Genomic DNA, 15,489 nt, shown 5'->3' on the forward strand with positions numbered 1-15,489 from the left:
GAGCCATTTGAACCCTTTTTTTGAACACGTAAATAATCCCGATGTGTGGTACAACGGGCTCATCTCCATATCTGTAAATGACTTGTGTTCGGTGTTAGGCGCTCCAGCCGTGGTACCTGGCTGCAGAGTGGTTGACGTGCGGTCTCCCCCGGCCCTCTAGAAGAGTGATTCTATGATGCGAGCGTTAACCTGTTGCTGGCCGGCCGACTGGCATTTACATAATGGGAGTGGACGGGTCGCGAGATGGATGGCGCCGGAGGCTAATAACGGGTCAATAAGGAGCCCGCCTAATTGGCACCGCCTGCTGGCGCTGAAGGGCGCAGATTTACGGCCTCCAGGGGTTACCGGGGGCGCGGGAACCCAGCCTGCGGCCCAGCACGGCAAGAGGGCTGGCTGGCACCGAACCCCCCTGTGTACGCACTCAGCAAGTCAGTCTCGTTAAGCCTTCCAGCAGCTAGCAGTGGTGTTAAGCGATGAACGTGGCATTCTGTCTAGTCACTGATACCGAACTATTTAAAAAAGCGGAAGGCGCACACGTAGCAGCAGTGGCATACACTAGTGAGACAAAGCATGATCACCACCTGCTTAATAGCTTGTTTGTATGTCTTTGGAACGAAATGCGTCACAGATTCTGCGTATCAGGAATCCGATAGTTAGCTGGTAGCCTTGTGGAGGTTTGTGGCATTAGATGTCTATGTACAGGTAATGGCGTAAAGAACGGGCCGCTAATTTGCGCACGCGGTGATGGCGCCCGATAGCGACCGAAATGGGTTGGGTTGGGTTGTTTCTGGGAGAAGACCAGACAGTGAGGTCATCGGTCTCATCGGATTATGGAAGGACGGGGAAGGAAGTCGGCCGTGCCCTTTCAAAGGAACCATCCCGGCATTTGCTTTGAGCGATTGAGGGAAATCACGGAAAACCTAAATCAAGATGGCCGGACGCGGGACTGAACCGTCGTCCTCCCGAAGGCGAGTCCACTGTGACCGATATGGTTCCGTACGATCTACAGAAGGCGAATTTGGTCGCCGGGACATCAACGCAAGTTCATTGTAATGCTTTTCAAACCACTGCAGCACGGTTATGGCAACAAAACGGCCTATGACATCACCGTCAGGCTAGACATCAAACATGAAGGGATGCAGGTGATTCGCAGCTGTAAGTGTGTCATCGATGACCGCCATAGGTCACGTGCAAGAGCAGGAGACTGTCTCCCGCAGCCTAACACTGCTCCCACCAGCCTGCGTCCGTGGCGCGCTGCGCGTTTCGAGCCGCCGTTCAGCACGATGACGGCGTTTGTCGAGACGATTGTCGACCTAGCGTATCAAAAATGTGATTCACCACAAGAATCGACCTGTTTCCATTGACCGACGGTCGAATCCCGGTAGTCTCGTGTCCACTGCGATCGTAACTGACAATCGCCGGTAAAGCAGATGCCAGACTGAGATTCACTGGATGAATCATAAGGTAATGCAGTCCGAAAACAAAGGAAGTAGGTTACAGTACACTTCTTCCCCCACTGCTTGAATACTGCTCACCGGTGTGGGATCCGTACCAGATAGGGTTCATCGAAGAGACGGAGAAGAGCCAACAGAGCGCAGGGCGCTTCGTTACAGGATCATCTAGTAATCGCGAAAGCGTTACGGAGATGATAGATAAACTCCAGTGGAAGATTCTGCAGGAGAGACGCTCAGTAGCTCGGTACGGGCTTTTGTTGAAGTTTCGAGAACATACCTTCAACGAGGAGTCGAGCAGTATATTGCTCGCTCCTACGTATATCTCGCGAAGAGACCGTGAGGATAAAATCAGAGCCCACAGAGAGGCATACCGAAATCTTTCTTTCCACGAACGAGACTGGAATAGAAGGGAGAACTGACAGAGGTACTCAAGGTACCCTCCGCCACACACCGTCATGTGGCTTGCGGAGTATGGATGTACATGTAGATGTAGATGCAGATCACCATACACACATCAAAAAAAGTTTTGAATCACCTCGGTTCCGAGAGTTCCGGAACCTCTACAGAAAATTGGAATAGAGATCAATATAAAAATAATTTCCGTCCTTTTTATTGCTCATGAAAACCACACATTGCATGTTGTACCACCATACTGCCAGGGCTTGAGAGGTGATAGTCCAGACTGCTGTACACACCGGTACCTCTAATACCCAGTAACACGTCGTCTTGGACTGACACATGCCTGTATTCGTCGTGACATACTATCCACAAGTTCAGCGAGGCGCTGTTGGTTCATATTGTGCCACTCCTAAACGGCTATTCGAAATAGGTCCCTCGCAGTGGTTGATGGGTCACGTAGTCCATAAACAGCCATTTTCAACCTATAGCAGGCACGTTCAATAGGGTTCATGTCTAGAGAACATGTTGGCCTTTCTAGTCGATTGATCACGTTACCCTGAAAGAAGACATTCACAAAATTTGCACGATGGGGGCGCGAATTGCCATCCATGAAGACGAATGTCTCGCCAATATCCTGCCGGTATTGTTGCACTATCGGTCAGACGGTGGCATTCACATACCGTACAACCGTTACGGCGTCTTCCATAACCACAATCGGCCTACGACAGCCCCGCATAATGCCACCCCAAAACAGCAGGGAAACTCCACCTTGCTGCACTCGCTGGACAGTGCGCCCACCCTGACCGGATTGCCTCCAAACACGCCTCCGACAATTGTCTGGTAGAAGACTTATGCGTCACTCATCGGAGAAGAAGACGTGATGCCAATCTTGAACGGTCCATTCGGCATGTTGTGAGGCCCATATGCGTGGTGTCGTGGTTGCAAAGATGGACCTCGTCATGAACGACGGGAGTGAAGGTGCGCATTATGCAGCCTATTGCGCGCAGTTTGAACCGTAACCGACGTCCTGTGGCTGCACGAAGCATTATTCAACATGGTGGTGTTGCTGTCAGGGTTCCTCCGAGCCATAATCCGTAGGTAGCGGTCATACAATGCAGTAGTAGCCGTTGAGCGGCCTGAGCGAGGCATGTCATCTACAGTTCCTGTCTCTCTGTGTCTCCTCGATGTCCGAACAACATCGCTTTGGCTCACTATGAGACGCCTGGAAACTTCCCTTGTATGAGCCCTTCTTGGCACAAAGTAACGGTGCGGACGAGATCGAACAGCGGTATTGACCGTCTAGGCATGGTTAACTACAGACAACACGAGCCGTGTACCTCCTTCCTGGTGGAATGACTGGAACTGATCAGCTGTCGGACCCCCTCCGTCTAACAGGCGCTGCTCATGCATGGTTGTTTACATCTTTGGGCAGGTTTAGTGACGTCTCTAAACAGACGAAGGGACTGTGTCTGTGGTACAATATCCACAGTCCACGTCTGTCTTCAGACATTGGAACCAGCGTGAAGTAAAACTTGTTTATGTGTGTGTCTGAACAGGTGAGGGTGGTCTGCTGGGAGCTCTATGTTCAACATTGTACGATGAACGGTGTACTCCGAAACACTTGTGCATGCACCAGCATTGTGCTCTTTCGGCAGAGATGCCACAGGTCCCCATCTATCGTACTCTACAGAACAGATAAGCCTCCAGACCCCACGTTCTGTGAAGAGTCGTGGACGTACAAACATTTAGCAACTTGTTTTAGTTTGTCTTCCTTCTACCCCTTTCTATAGATGATCACCAAAGCAGCACGTTAAAATTCGACCAGCTTCGACGTTTTCTAGATACTACGCAGATCAACAATCTGCCCTTTGTCAACGTCGCTTATCTAAATGAATTTCCGCATTTTCAGACCATGCCTTCGCATACATAGTACTGCGTCCGCAACGTCATCAGCTGGCATCCAGCGTCGCAGTGGCCTGTGGTCATAATGTTTTGGCTTATCAGTGTAATTTCAAGGCGTGAATGGTTATGCCTCTAACCAAACTTCGGCGTTGAGTGCTTCTCTTCATCGTCACACTGCATGGATGATCAATCGGTTCGGAGAAACGAAGATTAGACACTTACGGTCCCCACGCAACGAGATTGTTAGACACAGAGCACAAATTCTAACTTTATTTTTGTTTCTGTCTCCAGTTCGCAGACCGGTTTAATGGAACTCTCCACGCTGGTCTACCCTGTGTGTCTCCATCTCAGTACAACTTCGGCAATCTGCATGTTTTGGAACCTGCTTACTTTCTCCACGCATTGGCAATCATCTACAATTTTTATCCTCCACACTTCCCATAGTTGCCAAAATGAATATTTCTTGATGCATCAGGATATGTCTTGTCAACCAATTCCTTCCTTTACCACGAATTTCTTTTTTTTTCCCTAATCGATTCAGTGCCTCCTAATTACGTGTTCAGTCTAAGCATCTGATCTTCAGTATTTTTCTGTGACGTCATACTCCAAAGACTTCTATCTGCTTCTCATCTTAACCGTTTATTGTCCAGGTTTTCACATCCATACAAGGCTACACTCCATAGTTCCCAACAGCTAAATTTAATTTTCCCGAGGTCGGCTGGCCCTCCCAAGGATTTCACTAATTTTGACGGAACGCTATAACTGCCAAGAAACAGCAGAAAACAACGAAAAAGAGGGAATGGGTCCGACTGTGGCTGAAATTGAGAACGGACGTTTCGCATGTTAATTTACTGACTAAAATAAGAACGACGGACCCGAAAAATTTCTAATTTTGTTTTCGGATGAATATTGTATCGTAAGATAGATTATTAATGTATGGCACGAAATATAGCAGCAAAATACGTTAATTAGCGAGACAGAGTTTGTCGACTAGAGACTGGCTGTGACCCTCAGTTACTGGCGACAGGCTGGTCAGTGCACTGCGCCAAGTGTACTGCTGTGATGTCAGCCAACAGAATTATGAAAACTTTCGTGGAAGCCTCTAATAATAATAATGGCGCGGTGCAAGTCTATTCCACAGCAGTTACTAACGCGGGTGGCCGGTAACTAGTGTTTAACGTGGAATCAGAATTGTGTTCCCGGTGCGTCCTCACATTATTGAAAGGTTAAGGTTAAATTAAAGACAGGCTGGCCGGCCGCGGTGGTCTTGCGGTTCTAGGCACTGCAGTCCGGAACGGCGGGACTGCTACGGTCGCAGGTTCGAATCCTGCTCCGGGCATGGATGTGTGTGAGGTCTTTAGGTTAGTTAGGTTTAAGTAGTTCTAAGTTCTAGGGGACTGATGACCTAAGATGTTAAGTCCCATAGTGCTCAGAGCCATTTGAACTTTGGAAGACAGACTGAAAATTATCGTGGTCCAACCTGGATTCGAACACGCGACCTCCAGTTACGGAAGCCTTTTAAGCAATAAGTTTCCTTTAATTTACGTCTATTGTCACAATCTTTTCTGTTTAAGATTGTGACCATAGACGTAAATTAAAGGAAAATTATTACGTACACGGGTCACTGTGTTTTATCGTGACGATGTCGCAGCTTGTGAAGCCTTTTAAGCAATTTTATCTTCTCTGCAAGGATAATTCATGCAACTAACGTAAAATATTATTTTTTATGTTTTATTATAAGCTTATGAGAGTAGCACACGTTTCACAGACACCTGATTATTCGTTACACATCTTTCGAAGTAGAAACGTTTTTCCTCATTGGTGTGTAATTCAATAATCTAAGAGTATATTTTGAAAGTAATAAAGAAACCAGTACCTCAGTGAATCCTCTAGTGACCATTCCAAAATCACAAACATCACGTCTGTACCTATATAGGCCTGTAAAAGTGTTTTGTGTGTGTGTGTTCATTAATTCTTCATAGGTGGCACTTTTTTCTTTTTTTGGCCGTACATTCCCTTGAAAACTGATTTCACACTAATCATTTTTATCTGCATCATTCTATTAACCGTGACAGTATTTCTTTGTTTATTTTGGGAAGTAAAGAAGGGAACTGTGGGCATCTACTAATAGGAAGAAGACGAACTGTAGACATAAACACTGCACGCTAACGCCCCGTGGCTTGTTCATGAAGCTCTGTCAACAACCGAATGGTGGATACTGTCTAACACTCAATACTCGTCCTCACATGACATCAATACTGCTCGTCAATATTTCTGGTAAAGGCAATACGTGAATATGTGCCTTCATACGATCAACATGTTGACAGTTTTAAGTAGTTCTAAGTTCTAGGGGACTGTTGTCCTCAGATGTTAAGTCCCACAGTGCTCAGAGCCATTTGAACCATTTTTGAAATAATTTCTTTTTTGTGTTATAGACGACTGACGTTACCAGTATGAATAGGCCAAACGCATTTGGTTCGAAACGAAACAACAGCCATTTGCGAGAGACAGAACTACTCTTATCTACATGGTAAACATAACTGAAATAGCAACTGAGGAAGAATCGTTATAAATATTAATAGTACTAAACGTTGTAGTTCAACACACCGGACTGGTAGCTCAAGGGCTGGTGCGGAAATTGCGACAGGCATATTTTAGTGTTTATTGTGATTTATGACAGATTAAGTTACGTAAAATGTCTGAATGTTTTCTGCCTTATTTATATCTGCTGTAAATCTCCAATGTTTTTTGGAGAGAATGAAAATCAGTCGTAACAAGTAAAGACCCATAGTGATACAGGCGGTGAAAAAAAAAAAAAATCTGTTACAAATTGTACCGCGAATCCCAAAACATTATCTTAGGATTTATTTACAAAAAGATACTTCAGCAGTTCTACTAAAGTGTCTAATTGGATGCATAAGGAAGGTTATCGCTTTTTAGTGCAGCTTATCGCATTAGTATGTCGGGGAAAAAGCTCTCGCTTCTGAGAGCAAGTGGAGGAATGTAGTCACAGACACAAGTTGAACGAAAAGCTTTCCCCCGAGGAAGCTGAGGGTGGGCGACTCGCGCCGAAACTTCCCAGAGGGGCCTAACGACACTTGTGCAACAAACTTCGCGACCCGACCACAGGATTAGCGCGCGCTTGCCGCCGTTTTCGCAGATTTCATCACACAAAAAGGCCGCGGATCTTTCTCGATACTTTCTCTCAAAGGCTGATAACAAATTGCTCCTCCCGACTTATGCCTTACTTCTGTAAGCCAGTGGCAATATCGCGAGGGACTCGGAGACTCCTCCCTGTTCGTTATCCGCGCTCTGAGAGCGTACTTAAAGTCAGGTCTCGACCTCTGCCGTCGCGCCTGTAGGAGGTCTCGCTAGGTCACGGTGAGGTACAGCTGGTCGATTACAAAACTGGCGTTATGCCCAGAGGCAGCGAGGAATATCGTCTGTGGAGTGGCGTGAGGTGTACTCTACCGCTAATTCCTTCTTATCAGTCACTCTCGTGACACTGTCACTGAATTCCAGCCCTCGTTGCAGTAACGACCGAGACACTGGGGCCTCAGGCGTAACGCGCGTCGCACCAGTGCCTCTGGACACGCGTTTGGCGCAGCGGACGCTAAAAGAGATTCGCTTCGTAAGCGAGGCATAGATGAGGATGTGTGGGCCACGTTGTGGACTGTTAACGGAGGTCCGAGCGCACAGACTAGATTTTGAGAAACATTAGTGCCTCGAAGACTTCTCGAGTAACGGAACACAATACAGTGACTAGGATGAGGAATGTCGATAACTGGCAAAAGGTATCGCGAGGAGAGCCCCATGGAAGTGTGGAGACAGCGCTCCTGTTGTCTGTATACACAAACGATGTGACGCACAGGGCGAGCAGCGAACTGCGACTGTTTGCTGATGAAGCTCTAGTGTACGGGAAAGTGTCGTCTTCGAGCGGCTGTACGAGAATGTAGGATTACGTCAATAGAATTTATATTTCGGGCGAGGAATGGGCGCTTGCTATGAACGAGGGCAAGAGTAAGGTAAGATATGTGACTAGGGAAGTAATCATGTAATGTGTGAATACAGTGTTACCGGCGCGCTGCTTGACTCAGACACTTAGGTTAAACATATGGCCGGAACGCTGCAAAGCAACGAGAAAGTGATGACGGTAGTAGGGAGGCCTAATGGTCGACTACTTTTTGTTGTGAGAAATGTAGGGAAGCATCTATAAAGGATGGTTCAAATGGCTCTGAGCACTATGGGACTTATCATCTGAGGTCATCACTCCCCTAGAACTTAGAACTACTTAAACCTAACTAACCTACGGACATCACACACATCCATGCCCGAGGCAGGATTCGAACCTGCGACCGTAGCGGTCGCTCGGTTCCAAACTGTAGCGCCTAGAACCGCACGGTCACTCCGGCCGGCATCTATAAAGGAGACCACATCTGGTCCTTGACAATTGATCGACTGTTCGTGATTCCACAAAAAAGGATCGAAGGGTAACATAGAAACAATTTAGAGGCGATCTTCTACATTTGTTACCGGAAGGTTCGATAAAACACGCGTGTATTACAGAAATACTATATCACTTCAAGTGGAAATCTTCAGAGTGAGGATGACTTGCTTTTCGCGAAACGCTATCGGGAAAGTTTAGACAACAGGCATTTCCGACGGACTAAAGGCAGATCCTACTGGCACCGGCATACCCTGAAGAGCCAAAGAAACTTGTATAGCCATGCGTATCCAAATACAGAAATATGTAAACAGTCAGAAGACGGCGCTGCGATGCGTTTCTTGTATAAGACTAAAAGTGTCTGGCGCAGTTGTTAAATCGGTACTGCTGCTACAATGGCTGCTTATCAAGATCTAACAAGGGGAGGCCGCCAATTGTGAAATTCAGATTCGATTCATACTGCGCATAATAAAAGCTCATGGCTAGAGGTGTAATGTGGCAAAGCACCAAGATGCACTTCTCAGCCGTTGTCGAGAAAATCGACAGTTAAAAGAAACCGTTGCGGTGAAATACTCTCAATGATTAGTAACTTTCTACAACGTCGTGGCGCAGCGGTAAGCGCTCGGGTTCCTGATCCGAAGGTCCCCGGATCGAATCTCGCGCCATGCAATTTTTTTTATTATTAGTTTTTTGTAATTCAAATATATATATATATATATATATATATATATATATATATATATATATATATATATATAAGGTATTAATGAACTGCTTATGCATGTTGGTGAAGGCGGATCGCTCTCCAATTGTACCGCCTCCATTTTTCCGTTTGTTTAACAGGGTGTACCAAAGCTGTCCCGTCCGGTCCGCACTGATTTTCGACGATGTTATAAGTTGCGCTAGGGACCGCATCTACCTTCTTTCGAAGTTAGCAGGCAACTACGCTGTTATGGGGCGGCTCGTTTCTGCCCATTCAACATCTGTCCTTCAAGTGTAACGAGCGAGTAACGGAGTTTATATTTCATATCTGCCACAGCAAGTTTGTGTTCGTGGAGTCTCTATTCTAATTCGAACGTTTGACTTACGCTATACGTATTCGTTTCTATGTCTTCCGTTAACTATACGTGGTTAACATTAGGAAGACAATTAATAACATTTGTGAAATACAACTTTGTTATATATATATATATATATATATATATATATATATATATATATATATATATATATATGAATTACAAAAAACAAATACTAAAAAAAAAAAAAAGTTGCATGGAGCGAGATTCGATCCGGCGACCTCGACCTCCGGATTACGAAGCCGAGCGCTTACCGCTGCACCACCACGCTGTTGAAAACTACTAATCGTAGAGAGTATTTCACCACAACGGTTTCTTTTAACTGTCGATTTTCTCGACAACGGCTGAGAAGTGCATCTTGGTGCTTTGCCACATTACACCTCTGGCCATGAGCTTTTATTATGCGCAGTATGAATCGAATCTGAATTTCACAATTGGCGGCCTCCCCTTGTAAGTGAGTTTGAACGTTGTGTTACGGTCGGCGCACGAGCGATAGGACACAGCACCTTCGAGGAAGCGATGAAGTGGGGATTTTCACGTAGAACCATTTCATGAGTGTACCGTGAATATTAGGAATCCGGTAAAACATCAGACGTCCGATATGGCTGCGTCCGGAGAAAGATCCTGCAAGAAGGAGACCAACGACGATCGTATCGTTCAACGTGGCAGAAGTGCAACTGTTCCGCAACATTCTGCAGATCCCAATGCCAGGCCATCAACAGGTGTCAGCGTGCGAACCTTTCAACTAAATATCGTCGGTATGAGCGCGATACAAAGCGTTATTCCTCGCCTGGGCCCGTCAACACTGACTGACAATGGAGTGTTGACTACTGGAAACATGTTGCCAGGTCGGAAGAATCTCGTTTCAATCCGTACCCAGCGATGGATGTGTACGGGTATAGAGTCAACCTCATGAATCTATGGACCCTGCATGACAGCAGGGGACTGTTCAAGCTGGCCGGCTGGTGTGGCCGTGCGGTTCTAGGCGCTACAGTCTGGAACCGAGCGACCGCTACGGTCGCAGGTCGAATCCTGCCTCGGGCATGGATGTGTGTGATGTCCTTAGGTTAGTTAGCTTTAATTTGTTCTAAGTTCTAGGCGACTGATGACCTCAGAAGTTAAGTCACATAGTGCTCAGAGCCATTTGAACCATTTGTTGAAGCTGGTGGAGGCTCTGTAATTCGGTGGGGCGTGTGCAGCTGGAGTGATTGGGACCCCTGAAATGTCTACCTACGACTGCAACCTCCGACAGGTGGCACGTGCGTAAGCATCCTGTCTGATTAACTGCATCCATCCATGTCCGTTGTACATTCTGACGGACTTGGGCTTTTGCAGCAGGACAATGCGACACCCCACACTTCTAGAACTGCTTCAGAGTGGCTTCAGGAATACTCTTCTGAGCTGAAACACGTCCGCTGCCCACCAAACTCCCCAGACATGAACAGTATTGTGCATATCTGGGGTGCCTTGCAAAGTGCTCTTCAGAAGAGGCCTCCAGCCCGTCGTACTTTTGCGGATTAATGGACAGCTCTGCAGAACTAATGGTGTCAGTTCCCTCCAGCTGTACTCAGACATTAGTCGAGTCCACGCCACGTCGTCTTCCGGCACTTCTGCGTGCTCGCGGTGATCCTACATGATATTAGGCGGGTGTAGCAGTTTCTTTGGCTCTTCAGTGGACCTCTCGCATAAGGACCCCGATGGCAAGGAAACGAAAGTCAAAGCTCGACCGTAAGCGTATAGACAGTTATGTTTCTCTCGTTCCGAGAAACGACATTTACTGGTATTTGGTATGTATGTAGATGTAGATGCAGATGTGCAATAAACTTGTTGTTTCCTGCGATGCGCAATAAACTTGCTGTTTCCTGTGAGGCGCATTAAACTTGTTGTTTCCTGTGATGCGCAATGCAGGGTTACACGAGACGTTAACAGGTCTATAAGCCTAGGACAGCATTCAACACACAAATGCCACTGTACACACTTTGGTTCAGAAATAATAGTACCTGCTTATAAAACATACTAGTATAAATGCTCTAGACGATCGAGATATCGTAGGTCGAGTTGAGGACCTATGTGGTCAGGAAAATAGCGCGGTACAATGAGGTAGCACATGAGGTTGAAGCCCACTTATGTACTGCAATATCAATAAGCGACAAGACCTACTTCCCAAGGTTTTAATTGAAACCAATAAATAAATTTAATTCATTTCTATGGAAATTTGAGTGTCGTGTATTTTGTGACTTTTCCTGTATTGACTGTATTGTAAGGCAGCTCTTTTTTTATTTTATTGCGGAAGTTGTTACCGGTACCTGCCAAGAGTTAGCTGAAGTGTTAGCGGTGAAAATATTCCAGTGGCGTGACCGGATCTCAGAGTTTTCTTGAGAGTAACTAAAGAACTGCAGATCCTTCATCTACCGACTGTGGAACAGTGGGTTAAAGGCTGTCTCGCGGGTCAAAGCGACACAGACCTCCCTCCTTTGGACTGATTTTACAAGTTTAACGATGCAGGCAGTTAGTCCGCGTCCGTCAAATCAGCTCTCCCCCTCAGATCTAATAATATGAAAGTACGAAATTTAATTTTCACAGTAACATTTCTTCATGTAATTAACCAATACGTAAATGTTAGTAAGCATGTGTTGGATGACGGTACTGCAGAACCTGTTCCAAAGTTAGTTGTTGCGTAGCTTAGAAGACAGTGAGAATGCTGGCCCGGAATATTCGGTGAAATTCGTGGCTCAGCTCGTAGTCCAGTGCATTTTAGAAGATACTTCGTGATAAAACCCGTATTTTTTTACGTTTCCGAAAAGATATTAATTTGTTCAAAATAAATTACGACAGTAGATTTTTGCAGATTTAATACCCACCACATTATAAACGTACAACAGACTGGATATAAAAGATCACTTTCAAATAGACGCTGATGAATTTGTATTTCTCCACAAAAATGATAACTGATAAAAGTTGACATTTACGTTACATGCTGTACTGATGACAATCAATACACAAGAAAAAATTTCGCTTCGTCTTATGTAAAGCCATGTAGACTCTTACTACCAAAATGAAACAAAGATATCACAACCCTTTGACCCAAAGGGTCAGCAATGGTTTTTACAGTAAGTGAAAGAGAAGGTTTATCACGAAATCGATGTTCGGAATAGAAACAATTTATAGAACGTCGAATTTCTTAAACGTAATTTTATAATGAGGATTTGATTATTTAAAAATCTAAATGGATAACCTTGGAGCTACTGACAAAAGAAACAATTGGAATATCATAGGACAATTAACGTTCTTAAAAATCAAAAAATGAAAGAAATGTATTTCAAAGTATGGTAGAACAAATGTAGAAAGAGGAAAGTAATTTCAAATAAACGTCTCCAAACAACAAATATATCCCGAACGCTCCCTTCATGAACTTAAGATCCGGAAATTTCGCAAAAAACATAGTTAAAAAGATTGAGATCGGAAAATTCGTTAAACAGAATATGTATCGTAATCTGCTACTGAACACAAGTCGCTGTCTACGGACTGGCATAATTTGTCTTGCGCGCCGCTCAACGCCAGGAATACGCGACCTCTGAACGCCGCCGTCAGTAGGACGTCGCCTTTCGCTGTGGAACCTCCGAGTAACCGGCCAAAGTGACGTCACACCCAGGGCGTAAGGCGCCACAGGTGCGAGACTTGTGTACGGCGCGTGGACCAGGGGCGGCCGCTTGGTGCGGGGCGACAAGGGTGTCCAAATCCGTGGTTTACGTACAGCGCCTACCACAATTAACAGAGAAAACGCACTGGTAAGCATGTACGAGGTAAAATGGTTGCTGGCGGGGGGAGGGGGGGGGGAGGATGGGTGCCAAAAGACAATTCGCTTGCTTGGAAAAATGTTCCCGAACCGGCCCGGTTTGCACCACTTCTCAGAGGGACATGTGGTTTGGTAAGCTGTATTACAGCGCCGTCCAAGTCTTGTCCCTCTACGTTAATGGCTTGACACACACACACACACACACACACACACCACAAGATAGCGTTACATATCCTAACAGATCCTTTTTTTGCATTAATAATTACTATACTCGCAACGTTAATTAGATCGCACCAGATTGAACTGTTGGGATCGGGCGTTCGTATTGTTTTCCACTGTTGTTGTGGTCAGAACCCCCATGATTCGACTCCACTCTAGTCCATCCTGTGGCGTACCTACTGCAACATACACCCAGTTCAAGCTGCTTTCTGTGCTGAGTCCTTACTCCCCATCTACATTTCTACCTGCCCACATTTCCCTCCATTAACATACTGAATATTCCTTAATGTCTTAGGACGTGTTCCATCTGCCGATGTCTTCTTGTAGTCAACTTGTGCCATAAATTTCTTTTCTACAGCTCCACATTTCACAAGTTTCTATTTCTCTATTGTCTGAGCTGAATGTTAGGTATGTTTCTCTCGCGTACAGGGATACACTCCTACTTTCAGTGAAGATCCCCTGACAGTTAAATTTACGTTAGACGTTAATAACTTCCACTTTTTCGGAACTACTTTTTGTGGTGTCACCGCTAGGCACCACACTTGCTGGGTTGTAGGCTTCAAATCGGCCGCAGTCCTTCAGTACACACGGGACCCGCGAGTCGACACTGTCGACGCTAGCAGACCGAGCGCCGCCACTCGGCTGGTTTTGACGGGACAAGCTAGCGCACTGGCCAGTTCTACGGCCGACTTTAATAGGAATGCGTCACTTGTTATAGCTTCAGAGATCTCATTTGTAGAGACACTAGTTAGTTAGCATAGCCTTCAGCTAAGTCAGTAGCTATGACCTAGCCAGGCGCCACATGCGGTTTATGCATTGACAATTGATCTACAAGGGTGAAGCAATCAGAATTGTAAGGAAGTATTCGCAGTTCAGTCTACAACTGCACTTGAAAACATTATTGTACAAAGTCAAATTCGACGTTCACCGCTGATGCTGAATTAAAGCTAAGTATTTAATCGTATTCCTGTCTACTAACTTCTAATCACCTAAGATGTTCCAGATACATCCCGTCAAGTATAGTTCATTGATCCTCAGTTCAGCCTACGTGATCAACGCGTGCAGCAATGGCGACCCCTTGTGATCAGACTAAGAGTCAAATTGCGTGACACAGCCGCGTCACAGTTTCTCCGCGAGGCCCAAAGTTCCGCTTCATACATAACACTTTTCTTGTTGTTTGCACTTTGCTTCTTTTCCTTTGCTTTGGCTATAGTCAGTAATTTTTCTGCCCAGCACGAAAATCTATCGACTACCGTTAGAATCTTTCTGTAACATCGTCATTTCATTTACTAGTCTACATTCATTTACCGTTGTTTCCCCTTTGTGTACGTCTTTTAACCTCTTTGTGAAACGCGATCCAACGGCTCTTCCAAGTCAAGTCCCTTGCTGGCTCTGACAGATTTAAAATGTCATCGGGACACCTCAAAGTTTATATTTCTCCTGCTTTAACTTTAATTCTCTTCCTAAATTTCTGCTCGGTTTCCTTCGCTAGTTGTTCGACGTACATACAGAATTGCATCGGGGATTGACTATAACACTGTCTCACTGCCTTCTCAACAACTACATCTATTTCACGACCTTCGACTCTTGTAGGTACAGTCATGAATGAGATTTTCACTCTGCAGCGGAGTGTGCGCTGATGTGAAACTTGGTGGCAGATTAAAACTGTGTGCCCGACCGAGACTCGAACTCGGGACCTTTGTCTTTCGCGGGCAAGTGCTCTACCAACTGAGCTACCGAAGCACGACTCACGTCCGGTACTCACAGCTTTACTTCTGCCAGTAGCTCGTCTCCAACCTTCCAAACTTTAAAGAAGCTCTCCTGCGAACCTTGCAGGTACAGTACCTTTTAGGTACAGTCATGTTTCCGTACAAGTTGCACATAAACTTCACCATCCTGTAGTTTATCCCTGCTGCTTTCAAAATTTCAAAATTTGTCATTAGTTACTCTTAAAATAACTGGAGCTCACAAACTGGCCGAATATTTTGTTTACAGGAATGGAGTGTTTCGTTCGATGATTTTCTGCGTTCGGGGACAGTCTGTATTGTCCAGATCAATGAACTCCTCCTCACGAGTTTGCAAAGTGGGATACAGCACAGAGACTTGCAGCGCGCAGCCCACAATGAAGTACGCTAATTTCCATGTTTTATGATTTTCGGAAAACCCCTATCACTACAACAGTGCCGCAAGTATTTT

The 15,489-nt window shown here is 45.6% G+C and overlaps 1 protein-coding gene across 1 annotated transcript in view; it reads left to right on the plus strand.

Moving 5' to 3' along the window:
* Positions 1-247: 247 nt before the first annotated feature.
* LOC126474855 (translation initiation factor IF-2-like) overlaps positions 248-15,489 on the plus strand; it is a 96,068-nt gene continuing 80,826 nt past the window's right edge. The window contains exon 1 of the mRNA XM_050102335.1: positions 248-428. Coding sequence (XP_049958292.1) covers positions 248-428 — 181 coding nt within the window. The remainder of the gene's footprint in view (positions 429-15,489) is intronic.

This window comes from Schistocerca serialis, chromosome 4, assembly GCF_023864345.2.
Source record: "Schistocerca serialis cubense isolate TAMUIC-IGC-003099 chromosome 4, iqSchSeri2.2, whole genome shotgun sequence".
In the NCBI taxonomy this organism is placed as follows: domain Eukaryota; kingdom Metazoa; phylum Arthropoda; class Insecta; order Orthoptera; family Acrididae; genus Schistocerca; species Schistocerca serialis.